Source organism: Phyllobates terribilis, unplaced genomic scaffold (genome assembly GCF_046119375.1).
Source record: "Phyllobates terribilis strain yellow unplaced genomic scaffold, ASM4611937v1 Scaffold_2__4_contigs__length_985480577, whole genome shotgun sequence".
Taxonomy (NCBI): domain Eukaryota; kingdom Metazoa; phylum Chordata; class Amphibia; order Anura; family Dendrobatidae; genus Phyllobates; species Phyllobates terribilis.
Genome location: NW_027362762.1, coordinates 848,810,770 through 848,834,349, shown reverse-complemented (window position 1 = coordinate 848,834,349; position 23,580 = coordinate 848,810,770). Strand labels below are relative to the sequence as shown.

The window sequence follows — 23,580 nt, the reverse complement described above, 5'->3', positions numbered from 1 at the left end:
CTTTGCAGTCTATCAGTGGTAGCTGGTCTCCTAGGCAAGGAGCGCAGTATTAGAATGTACAAGCGATTTCCAATACAGCTTGTAAGCGCTGCTGTGAAGCCGGTCGGATTGCACGTCCTGGCCAGTTTCAGTACCACTGCACTCCTCTGATGCTGCAGAAGCAACATTGCTTCATACAGCAGCATCTGAGGGTGCAGAGCTTTGGGGGACAGCAGCGCTACATTTCCAAACTGTCAAATAAGTAGGAGCACATCAGCCTTCAGCAAATCAGGAGGCAGGAAAGTGGTGCGCACCTGAACAGCAGTGATGAGACGAACCCTGTACAGCCATAGCTGCTGTGCCTTTACAATGGTGATAGATGTGGTTGCTGACAACAGTGACATGCAAAAGTCTTCCTGTAATTAACGACTTTCCACCAAAAGGAGATTACATGAGTTCAGGTAAATTTTGCTGTCACAATTACATTTAATCTATTTTACTTATATAACGCCATCATACTCCACAGCACTTCACAAAAATTACCATCACTTGCCCCACATTGGGGCTTTGGAGCGTGGGAGGAAACCCATGCAAACAAGGGGAGAACCTACAAGCTCCTTGCAGATATTGTCCTTGGTGGGATTTGAACCCAGGACCCCATCGCCATCTCTACATTGAATGTGCAACAATATTTTTATTACCTGCTGTGAGATTGTTAGTATTGAAAATGCATTCCTGTAGATCCAGTCAGCCTCTTCCTCCAGTTCTTCATCTTCGGCAGCTTTAACTGGTATGGTCCGTAACTGAAATTGTAATAAAAACGTGTCATGTCCACAATATTACAATCTAATTGAGAATGATGGACTAACTTAAAGTGATAATGGTTAAATGAATGACCTTTTGGTTTTTAAAAAGTAACTCAACATGTATGCATTTTTTTTCTATCTTGCAGGCACTTTACATGGATGCAGATCAGTGGGGAAAGCCTATGACTTCCTATCGTATCCGTATTCTGCTCAGTGTGTGCACTCTTGCCTCCAAAGCTGCACACTGCTGTGCAGTATTTTGAGCAACTAGTGAGGGTCACGGGACACAGACCCCCACTGACCTGTAAATATGTAAAGTATAAAAGTTTAGTCACTCTTTAAGCAGTTTACCTGGAATCTCTCGGGCAGGTCTGTGGTCCGGATCTCATTGTCTTGGTCAGTTAAGTGACTGCTTTCAAGTTCACTCGGCTCATAGATTTCAAAGATGCTGCGTCGGCTCACGCGCTTCTTAGCGGTTTTCTTGGGTCGGACACGAGTCTCTCCATCCGCCTCTTCATCCTCATATTCATACTCTTCCATTTCCTCATCATCTTCATTGTATTTTTCAAACTCTTCATAATCAAAATCTACACCAAAGATCTCCTGAGCTTCCTGCAAAGCACTGAAAGAAAAGTACAATGCTAACAGCAAATAGCAAATATCAATATCTTGAAAAGACCCAAAGCCCTTCATCTTGGCCATGTAAGCAAGGAACAGATTGAGATCAGTCATGGGTCTTTACTGCAGCTGCCCTGTTAGATTATTCAGTTACTTACGCATCAGCATATCCTGGAAGCTTCTTCCTCCATTTGGGTTTTTTTAGTGGCTGTCCATCATCATCAACAATGAAGTCATCAATGTCTGCAATGCACGGAAGGATGCTCTGTTAGTTCTGAATAAGAATTTTTGAGAATATAATTGGAAAACTTTGGTGGAAATGCTTACCAGATTCCTCATCCTCCTCCTCTTCATCTTCTTCAGCGGCAATAACTGGCTGATCACCTGAATCATGTCGGTCCTCATCCTCACCATCCTGGAAGATTTCCTCGGCGATTGCTTCTTTTTCATGTTCCTCTTTTCCAGCATCTTCTTCTTCGTCTTCATCATCTGACATTTTTTTCACTCGACGGAATTTTTGCTGTATTGGAAAATGGCCGTATATAATATAACATGCTCTTACATAGAGATGAAGACAAATCCTGTTTTGCGCTTGAAAAAAAAACAAATTTAACTCAAAATGTGGTAAATGGGGTTGCCTCATGAAGACAAACCCTTCTTATAAGATAGCCAGCACCTTAAAAGCTCCAGGTCACTGTAGAAAAAAATTACTTAATACATGGTGATCATTCAGATGCCGCCCATATGTTCTAATACAACGTATATAGACAGGGGGTATCACATACGAGACAACAGCAGCAAGAAAACCAAATAGATTTACTTACACGTTTCACTTTAACACCCAAGTTTTCTTCAATGAGATCGAAGTCGTCATCTTCCAGTCTGTCATCAAAGGCTAAACGTATTGAGAAAATAAAATACAAAATTGCAATGTTATAAGATGATGCTTGTACAGAGACCTTTGTGCATCTCCCACTCCATTAAAAATAATACACACTTACTGCGCTTTCTGGTTTTGCGGCCAATTTCATCGTCTGAGCCTCCAGACTCACTCCCAGCTTCCTGCTCCTCCTCCTCTTCATCCTCATCATCATCGTCATTGATAAAATCTTTTAAATTTCCTTGTTCGTCCTGGTCATCTGGATTTTCGTCTTCCTCCTCTTCATCTAGAAGGAACAAAAAATTAAAATCATATTGCTAAAAATATATGTGATTTTGGATAAATCTGCCCACTTGCTGTATGGATAAGAAAGATAGTGATAGTTGGTCATAAACCAACCTCAGCATTCAGGACAGCATTGGTTCCAACGTTACCGCCACTGACTTTAGGAATATTAATACCTTATCAAGTAGCAGGTTCTACTAAAAGGTTGCACAAAAAATGGGTGGGTTTACACGTAACTAAAGTGCATTTGCACAAAAATTTAGCAATTTTTTTAAAAATCACAAACATTTTGAAAAGATTAAAAAAAAAAACAAACACATTCCCACATTGGCAACCATTAAACAGACTACTAAAAAGGTGCAATTTAAAATAATAAAATTTGGCGCGGGGGGCGTGGCCTAGCTCTTGATGTGAGAGGTCGGGTGGCAGTGCCTCTCCACCACCATTAGCTTCAATTATCCAGCACAGAGCCCGAACCAGCCAAATCCCTTATCAGGAACTGCTGTCTGAGGGTCCCGGGAGTCAGAGGCGAGCTTCTGCCAGACTCAGAGAGTCCAACATGGGCCGCAAAAGGCAGAAGGATGCCGGGGCCTGCAGCAGTGCCTCAGCCCAAGATGGCACCGAGACAGAGGAAGAGGCGGGAAGGAGGAACACAGCCTATGCATGGAGGCTGGAGGCTTCAGCACGGCTGCACAGGTATGCGAGGGGCATGAAGGCAGATGAAGAAGGAAGTGAAGGCAGTGAGAAGCATGGAGATGAGGAGGAAGATGGTGAGGAGCTGCCTGTGCCTGTGCTACATAATGAACAGCAGGAGGAGGGAGATGGTGACACTGTGCTGGCAGCTGAAAGTTCAGATGAGGCAGAGCCGACTCTGCGAGATGTATTCCAGGCTGTCTTATACTGCAAGACTGCTTTAACTGCTCTGACAAAGCAGGTGAACGGTCTGAAAGCCGACGGGAGGGGGAGGGAGGTGGATGGGTTGGATTTGCGGGAAAATGGGGTTGCTTATGCTGTTTGACCTGGTATGCTGGGGAACAAAATGGAAAGATGTTACTTGATGATGGTGGATTGTTTTTTCTAATGCACAATGAGTAACCGTACGGTTCGGATTTTAAGTTGGAATGTACGTGGTATATCTGACAGGATTAAGAGGGCAGCAGTTCTGAATCACATCAGATCTTGTGATCCTATGATTGCGTGCTTACAGGAGACCCATCTCACTAGAGATACTAGGCACTGGCTATCGAGAGGGTGGATGTTAAAGACATATCATTCCACTTATTCCTCGTACTCCAGGGGGGTGTCAGTCCTAATACACAAAAACGCACATTATGAAGAGCTGGCAGTGCAAGTAGACAGTGAAGGGCAGTATGTATGGATTGCGTGCAGATTGTATGGACATAAAATGATTTTAGTGGCTTTATATATCCCTCCACCTTATTCTAAAAAGGAACTTCAAGCAGTAATGGACTTGACGGCCAGATGGGGGGAGGCTCCGATGTGGATTATGGGAGATGTTAACAACACCATGAATGATTACTGGGATAAAGTACGTCCGGCAGGTATGGAAGCTGGACGGGACGGAATGACTGCATTTGGCACCTACGTGGGGGAGCTGGGGCTGGTGGATCTGTGGAGAGTACGAAATGAGGGTAAGAGGACCTTCTCGTGTCACTCGGCTACACACGGAACACTGTCAAGGATAGACCTGGCTTTTGGGGATACTGCTATGGATGGGATGGTTGGGGAGGTGGAATACCTACAGAGGACTCTATCGGATCATAGTCCTATGGTTGTCACGCTTCTAGTGGGATCTGCTCAGGGTCAGAGGGGAGGTTGGCGTCTTCACCCGACGTGGCTTAAAGTGGTGGATATGGGTGGCATAACCAAAGAACTAGAGCACTTCTTCCAAGTGAATGAAGGGAGTGCTGAGGCCACAGTGGTGTGGGAGGCTATGAAGGCATTTACGAGGGGACTCTTTATAAGTGAGATCTCACGGTGTAAGACCAAAACTAAATTGGCAGATCAACAAATAAAGGATGACTTGACAAGGGCAGAGGCAGACATGATTTTGGCGCCAACGAGTGTAGCTCACAATAGACTAAAATTGGCACAGGAGGCAGTTAATAAACTGCACATGATGCAAGCTGAGAGGAAAAGGGCATTTCAGCAAGCCCAATTCTTTGAGGAAGGAGAGAGAGTGGGTCACTTGTTGGCGGTGATATCTGCGGCACAGAGGGAGTCTTCCAGGGTGTACAGGTTGAGAGACCAAACGGGGACGACTGACAGACACAAAGGACATATTGGAGGTCTTCAAGGAATATTACATGGCAATGTACAATTCAAGAGTACGGGACACGGAGGGGGCCGTAGAGGAATTTTTGGAAGGCATCTCACTGTCTAAATTGTCTGAGGAAGATAGGATGAGGTTGGATGAACCTGTGAGTGTGGAGGAGGTGGAATGTGCAATTCTGTCTATGCCCAATAACAAATCACCGGGTGCTGATGGTCTACCTGGAGAGGTGTACAGGGAGCTGGTGGAACTGCTAGCTCCAAAATTGAAATCTGTGTTTGATGAGGCTTTGGTGAAGGGGGCGTTACCGAGATCAATGGAGGAAGCGGTGAAAGTGGTTCTGCCAAAGGAGGGGAAAGACCCCATGGATGCGGAGTCGTATAGGCCCATATCGTTGTTGACAACGGATGTCAAAGTACTCGCTAAGATCCTGGCCACCCGGCTCACCGGGGTTGCGCATACTGTTATTCACGAGGACCAGTCGGGCTTTATGCCCAACCGCTCCACGGCTGTTAACTTGAGAAGATTATTTCTTAATATGCAGCTGCCTGCTGATAATGGTGGCGGGAGAATAGTGATGTCATTGGACGCTAGAAAAGCATTTGATAGCGTGGAATGGAAATATTTATGGAAAATCATGGAAATAATGGGATTTGGCCCCGCATTCATGGCCTGGGTGAAGTTATTGTACTCATCCCCAAGGGCGGTAGTTAAGGTGAATGGTGAACGGTCCGGGATGTTTGACTTACATAGGGGCACAAGGCAGGGGTGCCCGCTGTCCCCGCTATTGTTTGCGTTGGCAGTGGAGCCCCTGGCGGCCAAAATAAGAGCTGAGAGAGGAGTGGTCGGATTTAAATTTGGGAGGCTGGAAGAAAAAATATCACTGTATGCCGATGACATCCTGTTATTTCTGGAAAATGCAGGAGAGACATTGGGGTGCACGATGGATGTAATTAAACACTTTGGGAGCATTTCGGGACTGGAGATAAACTGGCACAAGTCTTATGTCATGGCTGTAGATAGACCAATAAAAGCGGAGGAGATAGATGAGAGGGGGAAGCAGCTCCAGCTGGTTTCACAATTTAAATACCTTGGGATATGGGTGGCGCTTCCATTGACACGATTCACGGATCTGAATTTAGTTCCTCTGCTAGAGAAATTTAAAAAGAAAATAGGTGCATGGTGCCAATTGGCTTTGACGGTGACGGGTAGAACTAACCTGATTAAGATGGTCCTTATGCCACAACTAATGTACGTTTTGCACAACTCACCGATATGGCTACCAAAAAAACGGTTTCAGGGTATTGATTCTATCTTCAGATCCTTGATATGGGGCAAGAGGCAGGCAAGGATTAAATTGGGAACGCTGCAAAATGGGAAGGAGGAGGGAGGATTGGCCGCACCCAATCCCTGGGTCTATTTCTTGGCAGTACAGGGCCAGCATGTCAGGGGATGGAGAGAACCCGATTGTGGAGGGGCAGCTTGCCGGGTGCTGGTACATGTGTCGGGGAGACGCCCACTGGTCCAGGCGTTAGAGGATGGTACCTTTAAGAAATTGGGAGCAATATATCCTACCTTAGGCTTGACTCAGAAGGTATGGGACACTATTAAAAAGATCAGGGGGGTGGACGGGCTGACTAAGTACTCACCGGTGTTGGGCAATGAACATCTAACGGAACTTAATAAGCTGTGTCAAATGGGCAATTGGAAGGCGCAAGGAGTGAGATATGTGTGCCAGCTGCAGAGTGGAACGGACCTGAAGACCTTTGAGAAATTGAGAGAAGAATTTGATTTGCCTTTGGTGTGGGGATTTCAATACTATAGGCTTCGACATGCTTGGAGGGCACAGTGTGGATTGGGAGCCATGACGGTTCAGGGTGATATTGTACTAGACTCTGTGTGCATGAAGGGAGGGACGAGGGGAGTCATATCGAGCCTATATCATGACCTACTGCACTCCTATCTGGGGGGAAATCACTTCATTGCAAAGAGTAAATGGGAAAGGGAGGTGGGTACCCTCACAACAGAACAATGGGAGGCAATTCTAGAATATGTCCCGAAGATCTCTCTAAGCGAGCAGGCACGGATCTCCCAATTATACATAATACATAGGACATACAAAACACCGCTGCGCCTGTACAAGGCGGGCTTGAGGGGAGATTCCAATTGCCCTAGATGTGGCACGGACCAGGCCGGACTGCTACACATGCTATGGTCATGCCCGCGGCTAGTGGCTTATTGGTTGGTCGTTGTTAACAAAATTGAGAGGGCTTATACATGTACAATTGACAGAAACCCGGTGCTGTGTGTTTTGGGGGAGGTGGATGGAATACCTGTCTCAGAACATTACAAAGTGGCGATAGCGCGATTGCTATATGTGGCACGCAAACTAATAGCACGAAAATGGACAGATTCGGAACCCCCCACTAGGAGGGAATTTATTGCTCAGACACGTACGGTAATGCATTTAGAGGAAAGCATTTACAGGCGGAGGCATGGAGAGAGAACTTTTGGGAAAATATGGTCCGCATGGATGGCGGTAATATGATTGTCAATGTTCCCAGGTATGCCCGGCATAAGGAGTATTGGCGGGAGGGGGGAGAGGGGAGAGGGTTTTGACTGTATTACTACACGTTATGTGAATTGTTATATGTATATTGATAACTGTTTGCTGTAAATTTTTGAAACCTAAATAAAAATAATTGGTTTAAAAAAAAAATAAATAAAATTTGGCGCAAATCAAAGACAGGCTAAAAACAACAAAGACTAAACAAACAAAAAGGAGGCACAAATGCAATAATGAATTGGGCCCCAAAAAATGCTATGACTGGAAGAGTTCTGGATTAGCCAGAAACGAGGAGAGCTGGTGGGAGGGATTGTTAGAACCTATTCTACTTACCATCATCATCTTCAACAAACTTCTTGCTGGATCTCTGAACCACCTCCCCTTCATCGTTGTATTCTTCCTCAGATTCCTCTGCTTCGCTTTCCACAAAGTCTGACATAGTTCTGTTCATGAGCATCAAAAAGATAAAAACAGCGTGTTATTATCCCAACATAACACAGACGCAAGCCCCCATGAACATTAGATAGTCGTCCGAACCATCGTTTAACAGCTCTCTCTACCTCCCAACAAGGAACCCCCCAGCGAGCGCCCCGTGTCCTCTGGCTTATCTCCAGAGCACAAAAGAATAGGATTTTGGAAATCCAACCAGATATTTCTCTCCTCCTGACATCACCTGTTGGGGGAGAGCTAGGAGGCCCCCCACACACATTGAAGGAGGTGTCCAGTGTAAAATGACAAGTCTTCAGTCTGTGCGACTTCAGACTTGTGAATCCTCCCAGCACACGCACTGTGCGCTACGAGGATTTGCCAGTGTCTGCGCTGAGATCGGTGGTTGAGTAAGTGATATGGTCTTATCCCTGCAAGTATGCGATATACATACTCTGGGGCAGAACTCAGCTAGGGGGTGCAGCCTCGCTCCATACACTTTAGAGCGTGATCACAGTGTGCTCCAATTCGCGTGGATGAGAAGATGGAGAAAAAAAATTCCTCCATCTTGTCCACACTGTCAGTGCACGGAAATCAGACTGGAATCAAAGGTCAAAGTGCAGTCCAAGGTTTCTCATTGGCTTGCATGGCCGAGTGCGATCTGAATATCGGATCAAACTCATGAATGCTGTGGAGCCGGTCCATTGATCTTGGAACATCATTAGGAGCTTACTGCGCATGCACTGCCCCTTCTTGTCAAAGCCGGTGTTTATCATGTGGGAAAAAAAACGCTGCATGTGAACATACCCTTTCTGTTCCCAGAATAGAACAAGAACAGAACTCAAAAACAGAATCTGCAAAGCCACAACATGGCCAAAAGATTATTGTGCCTCATACCAAGTACAGAAGCTCCTGTTTATGAACACAGCAGTATATTTTATATGACTAAGTGCAGATTGAAGCAAACAGCCCGTCTAATGTACGGCTCCATGTCTGGGTGATGACCTCCTGCAATTCCTATGTCAGCACAAACCTCTCAATGTCAGTCATGCTAGACCTGTAATTCATGTGCAGATGCTGTGCAAAAACGCACAGCCCCCAAGACTGTGTTCAGCTGCAGCCCCATTTCTCCATCACAGATGCCATAGAAATGAGTGGGAGAAAAAAAAAAAAAGTACAATTTGGGCATGTTCACACGGGTCAGATATGCAGAAAACTGCTGCTTATTACAGGATAAGTATTGTGAATAAGATTATATGAAATGATATCTGCACACTACAGACATGTTATACAGATACAGTGGTATTAAAAGTTTGTGCACCCCAGGTCAAAATTACTGTTATTGTGAACAGTTAAGCACGTTGAAGATGAAATGAGGTCTAAAGTTAAAGATGACACATTTCCTTTATATTTTAACTAATAAGCAAAGTAGCACACTGCAAAGCTAAGTATGTGAACATGAAACATATGAAATCTGAATAGCATTACTGCTATAGAAACTCCGTCTCTAGGAACTTGCTTATCCCACACACAAGCAGGCTTACGTCTCTTAGAGAGGAGTTCACATTGGTAGGTTCCTGGTATTTTGAGAGGCGCCTTATCGTGGCTGCCAGGTACACATGATTTTCTACAGCAGTAATGCTATTCAGATTTCACATATTTCATGTTTGCATACTTAGCGTTGTAGAGTGTTACTTTGTTAGTTATATATGGAGGTAGCTCCTAGTTAAGCACCTGTACACACCAATTTCTTGTTTTGGAAGTGCAGGTCAGTTTTTTCTGTTACTTTGTATTTTAGGCAAAAAAAAAAAAAAAGTATATATGTATGTGAAAAGGAGGATGGATTTACCCGTATCGAAACATTTTGTGGAAGCAGGCCATACGGTAAATCAGTTGAGAGCTAGAATTATAGATACTGTATCTATACAAAGACGAGGAGGTGATAGAATAAAATTATTGAGGAAAAGAACTTGAGTGGATACATAAATTAGAAACACTAAGGCCCAATGGGCTAAATGTTGAATTCAATATAGATGGAATAACTGGAGAATCACGTTCTGACAAATTAGCAGTGTATGAAATATGGAGTATTTTTAAATAATGTAGTAAAAATGTATGTATTTTAATTTGTACGATTGTAATTTTAATTTTTGATTATTTGCAGATCTTTATAATATTGTGATGTGGAGACGACTCACCCTGCGACAATCGACATATTGAAAAAGACTCCGCTAATAATTAATTGAATTCTATTCACTTAGAGTGATTAAACTGCCTATCATTTGAAAATAATGAAAAAACATTCAACTGGATTAAAAAATGTTCCCATAGGTGGAGCGAGATCTTAAATAGACCCAATATATCACCTTAAGATAGGGAAAGAGGTTGGGATCCAAATTTTCCGCCTCTGACCCTTAATCTTTCTCCATGGACGGACTCAGAGATGAGAAAATCCATGGAAGGGTGATGGGGCTGCAGAAATATATAAAATACTAGTCTAACATATTGTAACTAATGATGATTATTTCCTGAGGGAGAATATTATTGGTGGCATTATAGACATAAAATATAATATAATAAGACTAGTGAGCAAAGAAAAAACGCATGTTTGGCCATAGTCTTTTAATATATATATCTGAAAAATGGCAGGATTGAATGAGAAATCCTATATATGGCAGTAGACCTTTTTAAAGATGGCGACCGCAGCGTCGCGAATGCAATGCGCATGCCCAGTGATGTCATCATGTGGGCGGATCACTAAAGCTCTGATCACATGACGGAATTCAACATGAATCATGGGAGACATGCACAGCATGGAGTGGAGGACGCCGAGAACAGCGTGACAATGAAGGGCAAGTCGTACCCCCATTTTAGGAAATGCACCTGACACTATTTATTATCAATTTAGTCACTTGGCACTTTATATGAAGAATGAATTGTTGAAATATAAAAAATGAATTATATGAAATTTGACACAAATTAAGTAAAAAAATGGAAAGTAATGATAATATATTGTGCACTAATTTATTATGAAAAAGACTTATATATGTTAATAAATTGTAATGATGATAATCACAAATTGCACCTATAAATGTTTCACCATTTGCACTTGAACTCAGCTTGAAAAAGGTTCTGTGAACCGAAACGTCGCCATTTGGGCTCAATAAAGCCAAATCCGTGTCCCCTTGGGCAAAACTTCTCCGTCAAGGTCTTGCTCCTTCAGAGGAGATGGCAGATCAGGCAGACCAGATTGCCCACGCAGGGAAATATCTTCTCTCTGCCTCCCTAGATGCTGCCAATTGCTCAGCTCAGGCCAGCAGTAATATCATAGCCATATGTAGGATCCTCTGACTTAAAGCCTGGAACGCTTATCCGCCTTCCAAAGAGTCGCTTACCAACCTAACCTTCCAGGGTTCCCGACTCTTTGGATTTAAGTTGGACCAACTCATTTCTGATGCAACTGGCGGCAAGAGCACCTCTTTTCCCCAGCCGAGGCCCAAATGTCTGTTCAACCCCAGACAAACTCCTCAGTTTCGTCCCTTTCCCTCTACCTGGGTCCCACCTCAGCGGGGCTGATCTCCGGCCCAGAGGGAATGAAGGAAGCCTTCATACGAGCCTGCCCAGTCATGGCGCAGAAAGGGCTGTGCTAACAAGTCATCAGGATCAAGTTGTAGCAGTTTCACCTCTGAATGACGAGTCACCCCCACCTGGGAATCCTCTCAGGGTGGGTGGCCGTCTCCTTCTCTTCCGAGATGCATGGCTGGCAGCGGTCAAAGACGGCTGGGTCAGAGAATAAGTCTCCACAGGCTACAAGATAGAGGAGAATTCTATCCCACACAGTCGTTTTTTCTTTTCCCATGTTTCAGTTTTTTTCCGAGCCATCGATTCCCTTCTGATAGCGGGATTCATCATTCCTGTACCCTCAGAAGAGCGATTCACAGATTTTTATTCCAACCTATTCGTGGTGCCAAAAAGGATGGATCTCTTCGCCCAATCCTGGATCTCAAGCTCAAGAACCGACGGGTAATGCTCCGTCATTTCAGAATGCTATCCCTCCGCTCGGTTATCTCTTACATTCAGGGTGCTTACCTTCATATCCCAATTTGCGCATCTCAGAGATTTTTCCGATTTGTGATCCAGAAGGATCATTACAAATTCACGTCTCTCCCTTCCGGCCAAGCCTCTGCCCCCAGAGTGTTCACTACGGTGATGGCAACTGTTATGGCCATTCTTCGTTCCAGGGGGATAGTCATCATTCCCTATTTGGACGATCTGATAATCAAGGGGCCATCCTACCGGGACTGCTGCCAGAGCCTCCAGATCACCTTGAACACTCAAGCCCGTCTCGGCTGGATTGTGAACACAGCCAAGTCGTCCCTGGTCCCCTCCCAGCGTGTAAACTTTCTGGGCATAATGTTCGACACCTCCTTGGCCAGGGTTCTCCTTCCAGAAAACAGGATCACGGCCCTCCGTGTTCTAAGACGCCCATCCCCTCACCCTCTGTGACTTTGCATGCGAGTCCTGAGGAAGATGGTCGCCGCCGTGGAGGCCATTCCCTTTGCCCAATTCCATACTCGCCCTCTCCAATTGGCTCTCCCGTCGGCTTGGGATAAGAAGACTTCCTCATTGGATCGTCCCATTCTCTTGCCTCTTCGAGTCAGACAATCTGACTTGGTGGACCCTCTCCTCCTCCATCGGCCTCAGGAGATCAGTTCTCCCTCTCTGCTGGCTAGTTATCACGACGGACACCAGTCTTCTAGGTTGGGAAGCGTTTTTTCTTGACCACACTGTTCAGGGTCGTTGGAATGCCCTAGAGACCTCCCTTCTCATCAAACTGCTGGAAATCAGGGCTATCTACCTCTCTCTCCTTCACTGGCAGGACGGTCTTGTGGGCCAACCAATTAGGATCCAATCTGACAACGCCACGGCTGTGGCTTACATAAATCATCAGGGCGCAACTCGAAGCAAGTCCCTCCTGTCGGAGGTCTCACGGATCCTAACTTGGGCCGAGCGTCATATCCCAGCAATATCAGTGGTTCACATACCTGGTGTGGAGAATTGGACCGCCGACTTTTTAAGTCGTCAGGGGATGTCCTCGGGCGAGTGGTCTCTTTACCCAGAAGTGTTCGCTCACATTTGTCAAAGATGAGGCACTCCCGATGTCTATCTAATGGCGTCGCGGATGAAATCACAAGGTCCCTCACTTCGTAGCCAGATCACTAGATCCTCTGGAGATGGTTTACAATGCCCTAGTCATCCCACGGTCTCAATTCTGCCTTCCTTATCTCTTTCCACCCCTCCCATTGATCCCCAGAGTCATCAAGAAGATCAAGCTGGAGGGAGTTCTGGTCCTCCTAGTGGCTCCGGACTGGCAAAGGAGGGCCTGGTATCCAGAACTAGTCAATCTGCTTGCAGACGTACCCTGGAGACTCCCAGATCGTGCAGACCTCCTCTCTCAAAGTCCACTCTTCCACCTGAATTCTCGATAACTCAGCTTAATGGTATGGCCGTTGAAGCCATGGTGCTGAAGGTGACGGGCTTTTCTTCCCAGGTCATACAGACCATGATCAGCGCAAGAAAACCCGCTTCTTCTTGCATATATCACCGTACCTGGAAGGCCTTTTTTAGTTGGTGTGATGAGAACCATTTGGCTCCCATGGTCTTTTTCCCTGCCTTCCATCTTGGCCTTTCTTCAGTATGGCTTTGATTCTAGTTTATCCCTCGGTACACTCAAGGGCCAAGTTTCCGCATTTTCCATCCTTTTTAAGAGTAATCTGGCCTTTCGTCCTCAGGTGAAGACCTTTGTTAAAGCTGTTGTTCATTTAGCACCACCATATCGTCAACAAGTCGATCCGTGGGATTTTAACCTTGTGTTAGGTGTTCTTCAGGCCCCTTCCTTTCAAACCTATTCAAGAAATTTCATTGTGCTTCCTTTCCTGAAAGGTCCCATTTCTGATAGCCATCACATCCATCAGAAGAGTTTCCGAACTGGCAGCACTTTCCTGTTGTTCACCGTTTCTCATCCTCCATCAGGATAAGGTAGTTCTTCGGACAGTACCTTCCTTTTTGCCTAAAGTGGTCTCTGCCTTCCACCTGAACGAGGACATTGTGTTGCCTTCCTTTTGCCCTTCTTCTGTGCATCCATTCAAGAAGGCCCTACATAACCTGGATTTGGTTAGAGTTTTGCGCTGCTACCTCTCAAAGTCTGCTTCTTTCAGGCGCTCTGACTCCCTGTTTGTCGTCTGAGGGTCGTCGCAAGGGTTTCCCTGCTTCTAAATCTACCATCGCTCGCGGAATTCGCTCGACGATCTTGGAAACTTATCGAGTAAAGACTGCCCCCTCTGGGTCTAAGGGCTCATTCCATCCGGGCGGTGGGGGCATCCTGGGCCGTTCACCACCAGGCCTCAGCAGCTCAAGTTTGCAAGGCGGATACCTGGTCGTCTCTGCATACCTTTACAAGATTCTACAAGGTTCATACCTACTCTTAGGCTGATGTCGGTCTAGGTAGGAAGGTGCTGCAGGCGGCGGTCGCCGGTCGTCCGACTTGATTGGATTGGATTCTCTTATTCCCTTTCTTGGGACTGCTTTTGGACATCCCATGGTTTCCTGTGTTCACCAATGAGGCAATAAAGAGGGAGTTTTGGTACTCACCGTAAAATCTCTTTCTTGGAGCCTTCACTGGGGGACACAGCACCCTCCCTAGTTTGTGCCTATGTTGCATATAAGTGCCTTAGGTTTGGCCAGTGTGCCTAGTTTTTGCATCACCTGGCCGTTCCTAACGATGATAGTGATCAAGCCGATCCATAGAGGCAGCGCTTTGAATGCAGCATAATTAATGCTGCGTCCAAAGTTCTGAACGCAGGTGAATCCCAATGTGTTCACTGAACCATGTGGATTCACCGCATTCAATACATTGTAGTGATCCAATTTCTCTTGCGGAGACGAGCAGCAGACGCATAGTGGACATGGGATTTCTACAAATCCCATCCACTATGATGTAACAGCGGGCCGCAGCGGGTTTGACGTGGCATAACACGCAGCTTCAAACCCGCAGCGGTTCCTGACCGTTTGCACATACCCTAACAGGCTAATTAAGGTCTGAAACCTTGGTCAAAGTTATCTGAGCACACAAATCTGCAAGGGTGCACAAACTTTTGCATCGTCCCAGTTTCCTTGTTGTAATTTTTAAAATGTAAAAGATGAAAATATATTTATTGTATATATTTGTGCCTAAAATACAAAGGAAATGCGTAGGCCTTTTAGAGATCATTTCATCTTCAAATTGCTTAACTCTTCACAATAACAGAAATTTTGACCAGGAGTGCACAAACATTTTCATGCCACTGTATAGGCACTGATTGTATAGTATTTGTTTCTTCCATCCTCCCTTTTGCAGTACAATGAAAGCCTTAAAATGAATCTGACACCTGTCTTTTGCCAGTTAATCTGAGAACAGCATAATTTAAAGATGGGGACCCTGATTACAGCGATGTGTCACTTACTATACTGATTGCTGTACATTTGATAAAATCACTGTTTTATCAGCAGATTAGTATTAGAGGACTAGTAAAGATGCTGCCAGGTTGTCCTCCATATTCATGAGCTCTGTATAAGGCCCCCTTCACAGGTCATTGTGTCATGTATGTGTGGTGACCGTTTTCACATGCAGACCCATTTAAATCTATGCGGCTGTGCGCTCATGTCCGTGTGACTCACAAGTGGACATGTCCGTTTTTTCCCAGTAGCACGGAAGTCAATACATCCCGAACAAGGAAGACAAAGTGTCATCTGTGAGCCATGTACGTACAGCTGATCAGCGGGGTGCAGAAACTGTAAAGGATATCCACAAGCGGAATAGAATGCCACTGTGGTCTGACATCTGCAGCATATCCATTCATGCAGAGGACATTACCATGGATATCATTTTAGTCATGTACAATACATGAAATCTGCGGCTTTGCTATTTCTGTAAAAGTGAAAATGTCTGGTACAATCAAAGAGCGCCCTTGTTATTCTCTTCACATAAACCAGTCAAACTTAGTAGAACACGTGACAATAAGAAACCTGGTAATACAGATTAGTAGAGGGAAGTGGCACCGCCTAAAAGTTTCAGTTTCCGTATAAAAGGCCATGAAAGTGTTTTCAAACCTCAATATCACGACTTTATTCCTGTGACATATTTAGCAGTAATATAATTAGAAACTGAGATCGCTCCTATCAGTCCCCAACTGTCCCACGATTCAACACCTTTTAAATACACAAAACACTAGCGGTAATTTAAAAAAGGAGGTTAATTAACCTCAGTATGATTAAAGGGTTTGCTAAAATTGATAATCTAACCAGGATAGGTAGGGGCTCATGCAGTGGCCACAGCCAAGAACTGGACATTATCTCCTATTCATCCACACTTAAAGGGGTTGCCCACCTTTACTTAAATGCATTTGATAGGGGCTAAAAATCATTTTTGCAGTTGAGTTTCATTAAAAATGTTGCCAGTTTGACTTCTATAGCATCTGTGCTGCACTATTTCTGGCTGCAAAATCAGTCAATGGTGGTTCGCCTTATTACGTTTATTTTATCAGATGCGTTGGGGACCTGATTTTGTGTACACTTACTATTATATAGGCATGACAGATTCTCCTCCTGCTCTTGTTAATGCAGCCAGTTGACACAATGGCTATTAGAGGAAGATCAGACCTGTCTATCAGCCTCCTCCATATGGAAAAAGCTGCTTAGGTTATGTGCGCACGTTCAGGATTTGAACACAGGAATTTCTGCATCTCTTGGCAGGGAAAACGCGCATTTTGCCGTGATTTTGATGCTTTTTTATGCGGTTTTTAAAGCATTTTTGTACACCAATGAAAGCTTTTTGGAGCTAAATAAAGTTATTTGAAAATAGAAACGTGGGACATTGCTTTAACCCTTGGATTAAAGTCAGACCTGGGGTGAGTATATTGGTTAATTTAAATGATTAAAGAATGTGTCTGTCGTATTTCATATAAATTGTTTACACTGACGGTTTATTTAACTCTTTACTTTAAGTGGTGTAGTAATGAAAGGGTTTGATTAACACCTTGTCATAACTACACAAAAGGGCTAGGTATCAGCTAATCCCATAAACCCAATCTCATTAGCATTTCCATTCATGTAATTTCTGGGGCAGCTGAGAGCTGCTATATTTAGCCTAGGAAGGTGCTATTAGGTAAACATTTTTCCTGGCTAGTCATAACCGCTCACAGCTGTTTCGTTAGCCGCTACGCCCCCCCTGATCAACACTAAGCTGTGTTCAAAAGGCAGTGTTCTAATGCCGCACTTTTGTTGTCAAGACTTGCGGATCCACCGCATATGACACTTCAATAGTGTATTTATGCAGCGTCAAAAACGCAGCATCCAGATGTTACGGTATAGTGGATGGGAGGTCTACAAATCCCATGTCCACTATACATGCATCAGAGGCTGCAAATCACCCGCGGACACTGACATGCAGCGCGTCTTTCAGGACCGCAGCGTGTCAAATTCTCTTGCGGAGTTGTTAGTCACCGCAAGAGAAAATTTGACAACTATGAAGTATTGAATGCGATAAATCCGCAAGGTTCAGTGAACACATGTGGATTCACCTGCGTTGAACAGAATTCAGCGTTTTGGACGCAGCAAAAATATGTTGTGTTCAAAACGCTGCTAAAATAATAATAATTAAAAAAAATAGCGCCCGTGTCATTTTTATAACCAGCAGAGGGAAAGCCGACCACTGTGGGCTGATATTAGTAGCCGGGGAAGAGGCCATTGGCCAAAAATGTTCCCTAGCTATTAATAACAGCCCACAGCTGTTTGTTTAGCCTTTACTGGCTAGATTACAGGGGGACCCAAGAAAAAAATTGGCGTATTGTCCCCCTATAAAATCTAACCAGAAAAGGCTAAACAGACAGCTGCGGGCTGATATTAATACCCAGGGAAGGAGCATGGAAAGTAGCCCCCTCCATGGCTAATAAGATCACCCCTCAGCAGTCCCAGAAACAGCGCATCCCTAAGCTGCAATCTGGCACTTAGCCTTCGCTCTTCCCACTGCCCTGTAGCGGTGGCAAGTGGGGTAATGGGGTTCATGTCAGCCTTGTATTGGTGGCTGACATGAAGCCCAGGTTAGTTATGGAGGGCGTCTGTAAGACGACCCCATTACTAACCGCGTAGTAAAGTTTTCGATACTTTTTCAATAAAAGACACGGCCAGAATAAGGTATTTTATTGAAATAAAATTACACACGGTTTAAATAAATTATTTAATACACACCAAGTCCCCGAATCCCTTGATCTTTTGTAAAAAAACAAACAAAAATAAATAACAACCACATCCCTCACCTGTCCGCCGTCACCACGTAATCCAGATTGTCCCTCGGCGAACCGGGTCACTTTCTCCAAATCACTGTCACTGCTGTAGAAGTCAGCAATGTACACTGACAGGAGTGTAATAACTCCTGTCAGTGTACACTGCTCTGCTGCAGGAGTGAGGTCACTTGGGTTCATCAGCTGAAGATCAGCACCGGTGACCTCAGCATCAGTGGTACGTGGGAACATTCTCACGAATGTTCCCACGCAGCACCGATGCCATAAAGTGATCTCCAGCTGTGAGCAAAGCTGCAGTAACGAGAGCAGGAGGAGAAGCTGTCGTACCTGTAGAATAGTATTGCCACAAAGTCATGTCACCAACACATCTGATAAAATGAAGATAAAATAACAAAACCCCTTTAGGCTACAGTGGTGGCCAAAAGTATTGGCACCCCTGCAATTCTGTCAGATAATACTCAGTTTCTTCCTGAAAATGATTGCAATCACAAATTCTTTGGTATTATTATCTTCATTTAATTTGCTTGCAAGGAAAAAAACACAAAAGAGAATGAAGTAAAAATCAAATCATTGATCATTTCACACAACTCCAAAAATGGGCCAGACAAAAGTATTGGCACCCTCAGCCTAATACTTGGTTGCACAACCTTTAGCCAAAATAACTGCGAACAACCGCTTCCAGTAACCATCAATGAGTTTCTTACAATGCTCTGCTGGAATTGTAGACCATTCTTCTTTGGCAAACTGCTCCAGGTCCCTGATATTTGAAGGGTGCCTTCTCCAAACTGCCATTTTGAGATCTCTCCACAGGTGTTCTATGGGATTCAGGTCTGGACTCATTGCTGGCCACCTTAGAAGTCTCCAGTGCTTTCTCTCAAACCATTTTATAGTGCTTTTGGAAGTGTGTTTTGGGTCATTATCCTGCTGGAAGACCCATGACCTCTGAGGGAGACCCAGCTTTCTCACACTGGGCCCTACATTAAGCTGCAAAATTTGTTGGTAGTCTTCAGACTTCATAATGCCATGCACACGGTCAAGCAGTCCAGTGCCAGAGGCAGCAAAGCAACCCCAAAACATCAGGGAACCTCCGCCATGTTTGACTATAGGGACCATGTTCTTTTCTTTGAATGCCTCTTTTTTTTTCCTGTACACTCTATGTTGATGCTTTTTCCCAAAAAGCTCTACTTTTGTCTCATCTGACCAGAGAACAATCTTCCAAAACGTTTTAGGCTCTCAGGTAAGTTTTGGCAAACTCCAGCCTGGCTTTTTTATGTCTCGGGGTAAGAAGTGGGATCTTCCTGGGTATCCTACCATACAGTCCCTTTTCATTCAGACGCCGACGGATAGTACGGGCTGACACTGTTGTACCCTCGGACTGCAGGGCAGCTTGAACTTGTTTGGATGTTAGTCGAGGTTCTTTATCCACCATCCGCACAATCTTGCGTTGAAATCTCTCGTCAATTTTTCTTTTCCGTCCACATCTAGGGAGGTTAGCCACAGTGCCATGGGCTTTAAACTTCTTGATGACACTGTGCATGGAAGACACAGGAACATTCAGGTCTTTGGAGATGGACTTGTAGCCTTGAGATTGCTCATGCTTCCTCACAATTTGGTTTCTCAAGTCCTCAGACAGTTCTTTGGTCTTCTTTCTTTTCTCCATGCTCAATGTGGTACACACAAGGACACAGGACAGAGGTTGAGTCAACTTTAATCCATGTTAAGCCAGCAAGTGTGATTTAGTTATTGCCAACACCTGTTAGATGCCACAGGTAAGTTACAGGTGCTGTTAATTACACGAATTAGAGAAGCATCACATGACTTTTCAAACAGTGCCAATACTTTTGTCCACCCCCTTTTTTAGGTTTGGTGTGGAATTGTATCCAATTTGGCTTTAGGACAATTCTTTTTGTGTTTTTTTCATTGAAGACAAATTAAATGAAGATAATAATACCAAAGAATTTGTGATTGAAATCATTTTCAGGAAGAAACTGAGTATTATCTGACAGAATTGCATAGGTGCCAATACTTTTGGCCACCACTGTATGTACACACGATGCGGTTTTTAAAAGTTTAAGCAGCGGTTTTTCGCACCCATTGACTAGCATCGAATTGACTAGCAGTGTACCGAGCTGCCAGGACCTGCAGTGACGTCACAAATCAGCTGATGCTCACCCTGGGAACATTCGCAAGAATGTTCCCAAGGTGGTTAGCTCACTGGGGCTGACCAGCTGATCAACCCCAGTGACCTCCTGCAGCAGCATGTATACTGATTTTACACCCCTGTCAGTGTACATTGCTGTCTCCTACAGCAGTCATATTAGTGATGGCTGATGTCACTGCTGTACAAGTAACGCAGATCTTCGTGGGACACTCGGCGGTATGTGGACTGCGTCGTTGGCGGCGGACAGGTGAGGGATGTGTTTGTTTTTTTACATTTTTTTAAGGAGATCGAGGCTTCGCAGAGGCGTGTAATAAAAAAATTGAAGAACCGTGTGTGTTTTATTTCATTAAAATACTTTATTCTGGCCGTGTCTTTTATTGAAAAGGCGGCGACTATTTTACTACTTGGTTAGTAATGGGGGCGTCTTATAGACGCCCTCCATTACTAACCTGGGCTTTACGTCAGCCGCCAATACAAGGCTGACATGAACCCCAACCCCATTCGCCACCGCTACAGGGCAGTGGGAAGAGCGGAGGCTAAGCGCCAGATTTGGCACATCTTATGGATGCACCATTTCTGGGAATGCTGAGGGGTGATATTAATAGCCACGGAGGGCTAGTATCCATGGCCCCTTCCCACTATACTAATATTAGCCCTCAACGGTCGGCTTTCCCTCTGCTGGTTATAAAAATGACGGGAGCCGACGTCATTATTTTTTTAAATTTTAGGCTCTGTGCCCACGATCCGGACATAACAGCGCTTTGGACACAAATTTTTTCTGCATCCAAAACGTTACATTCTATTGAACACATATAAATCCAAATGTGTTCACTGAACCATGCGGATTTACTGCATTCAATACTTTCTAGTGGTCAAATTTCTGTTGCGCAGACTAGCGACTCCGCAAGAGAATTTGACATGCTGCGGTCCTGAAAGACGCGCTGCATGTCAGTGTCCACGGGTGATCCATAGCCTCTGATGCAAGCATAGTGGACATGGAATTTCTAGAGATCCCATCCACTATGCTGTAACATCTGGACACTGCGGGTATGACGCTATATAAACATGCAGCATCAAACCTGCAGCGGCTTCTGACCGTGGCCACGTACCCAAACTCACCCGCTTTATGTCAACTTCTGTAGCAGACACGCTAGTCTCTGATGCAGATTTTGACCGATTGAAGTGCCATTATATACGGTGGATTCACATGTACAGACAACAAAAGTGCAGCATGGACACAAATACGTCGTGTCCAAAGCACTGCAGAGTGCGGCTAACGAACCAGCTGTGAAATGTTAATTATGGCCAGGGATCATGTTTGCCTAATGGCACCTTCCCAGGCTAAAAATACCAGCTCACAGGGGTCGCATAAATTACATGAATAGAAATGCTAATGAAGATTGGGTGAATGGGACTAGCCGACACCCAACTCTTTTGCTTGGTTATAACAAGGTCACAATGTCAATCAGACCTTTTCATGACCAAACTTAATTAAAGAGTTAAATAAACACACAGACAGTGTAAAAACTTTATTTGAATTACAGCAGACACATTCTTTAATCACTTAAATGAACCAATATACTCACCCCAGCTCCATGGTAATGTAAGGCTGTGTGCCCAGTATGTGTTTTTTAAGCGTTTCCGCAGCGCAATTCCGCTACAGAAATACTTAAAAAAAAAAAAACGCTTGGTAGAAGGCCTGCCATGCTCCCCAATGATAATCCGCATGTTCTGTGCACATGCTGCGGAAATCTCCGCTGCGGATTATCATTGCGGAAAAATCTGCAGAACTACCAATTATTTTGGCTTGCATTGAATCGCTTAATATCCACATGACTACATGAGCATATGCGGATATTAAGCGATTCAATGTGCGGATGGTACCTGGGTCTGGAGAAGAGGAGACTCTCCTCCAGAGCCGGGTACCATAGTACCTGTAAAAAAAAAAAAAAGAATTAAAATGAAAAATATACATTATACTCACCGTCTGATCACCCCCCCCCTCCCCCATCTCCTCTATGGTGAGTCCTGGCTTCCCGGCAGCTAGAGATGGTCTAAAAGGACCTGCCATGACGTCATTTAGTCATGTGATGGGTCACGCGACAGAAGACATCGGCGGTCGCGTGACCCGTCACATGACTAAATGACGTCATGGCAGGTCCTTTTACACAATTGTGAGACACTGGGAAGACCGGACGCAAAGGATAAGGAGACCGGGGGCCATCGGAAGGTAAGTATAATGTTTTTTTTATTTTTTACCATTTTTATTCTTTTTTTTCACTAACTTGGTCACACTATATAAAATCCATGCCGGTTGCATGGATTTATACAGTGTGACCAAGTTGTCAAGCACTTTCCAAGTGATGCTAAAAATTGCTTGGAAAGCGCTTGTCAACCCGCATGTGGAAATGCAAGTGAAGAACGCTTCACTTCCGCTCGTCCCTGGTAGGAAAAACGCATATACAATCCGCATGTACAATCCGCATGCGTTTTTTCTGCCAGGGAGACGCAGAAACGCTCAGGAAAAATCCGGAGCATTTCTGCATCGTGGGCACATAGCCAAAAAATGAATTGGGCAATGAAAGTCAACACACCTGATCTTTTATTACGCCCCACCCCATGACGCCCGTGCCAACGCGACGGACGCCCGTGCCAACGCGACGGACGCCCGTGCCAACGCGACGGACGCCCGTGCCAACGCGACGGACGCCCGTGCCAACGCAGGTGAGCAGTTTCAGGCAGGTCTGAGACCACCACATTATACCTGTACAGTTGTTATCACACTTCCACTACAGGAGAAAGTTTATTAGATCCCTGAAAGCTTCTTTAAGACGATGTATAACAGATGATGGAGAGGCCTCGTGTACCCTACAGCCGGGCAACCAGCGGTTCACAGACACCCAACATTGTGGCCTAGTAAACAGGTCTCCTCGGCTCAGGCCTGAGCCGCAGCTGAACACGTAACACCTGGTGAAGATAAGCACGTCTCACCTTGGATGGGTCGCTCCTCTCCGGGCAGACAGACACTACGTCTCCAACTCGGTGGCAGCACGGCAGAGAGTAAGAACAGAATTCCGACTGCTCTCGACGTGAACAACCGAGAGGAAAAAAAAAAAAAGTCGAACAGACCAGCGTGACGTAACTTCCGGCAGCTCTCTACGGTACGTACGCATGCGTCCTAACCTGGTCCACCCAATGGGTTGGCGACCGCGCATGCGCAGCCTCTTGC

At 44.9% G+C, this 23,580-nt stretch overlaps 1 protein-coding gene across 1 annotated transcript in view; it reads right to left on the bottom strand.

Annotated features, from left to right (window-relative positions):
- Positions 1-23,539, bottom strand: part of SUPT6H (SPT6 homolog, histone chaperone and transcription elongation factor) — a 47,181-nt gene extending 23,642 nt beyond the window's left edge. Inside the window, exons 1-8 of the mRNA XM_073667877.1 lie at positions 23,343-23,539; positions 7,761-7,870; positions 2,405-2,569; positions 2,228-2,298; positions 1,731-1,923; positions 1,562-1,646; positions 1,137-1,407; positions 681-782 (exon numbers count right to left, since the gene is read on the bottom strand). Of these exons, the coding sequence (XP_073523978.1) occupies positions 681-782; positions 1,137-1,407; positions 1,562-1,646; positions 1,731-1,923; positions 2,228-2,298; positions 2,405-2,569; positions 7,761-7,866 (993 nt within the window). The 5' untranslated portion in view covers positions 7,867-7,870; positions 23,343-23,539. The remainder of the gene's footprint in view (positions 1-680; positions 783-1,136; positions 1,408-1,561; positions 1,647-1,730; positions 1,924-2,227; positions 2,299-2,404; positions 2,570-7,760; positions 7,871-23,342) is intronic.
- Positions 23,540-23,580: the final 41 nt, after the last annotated feature.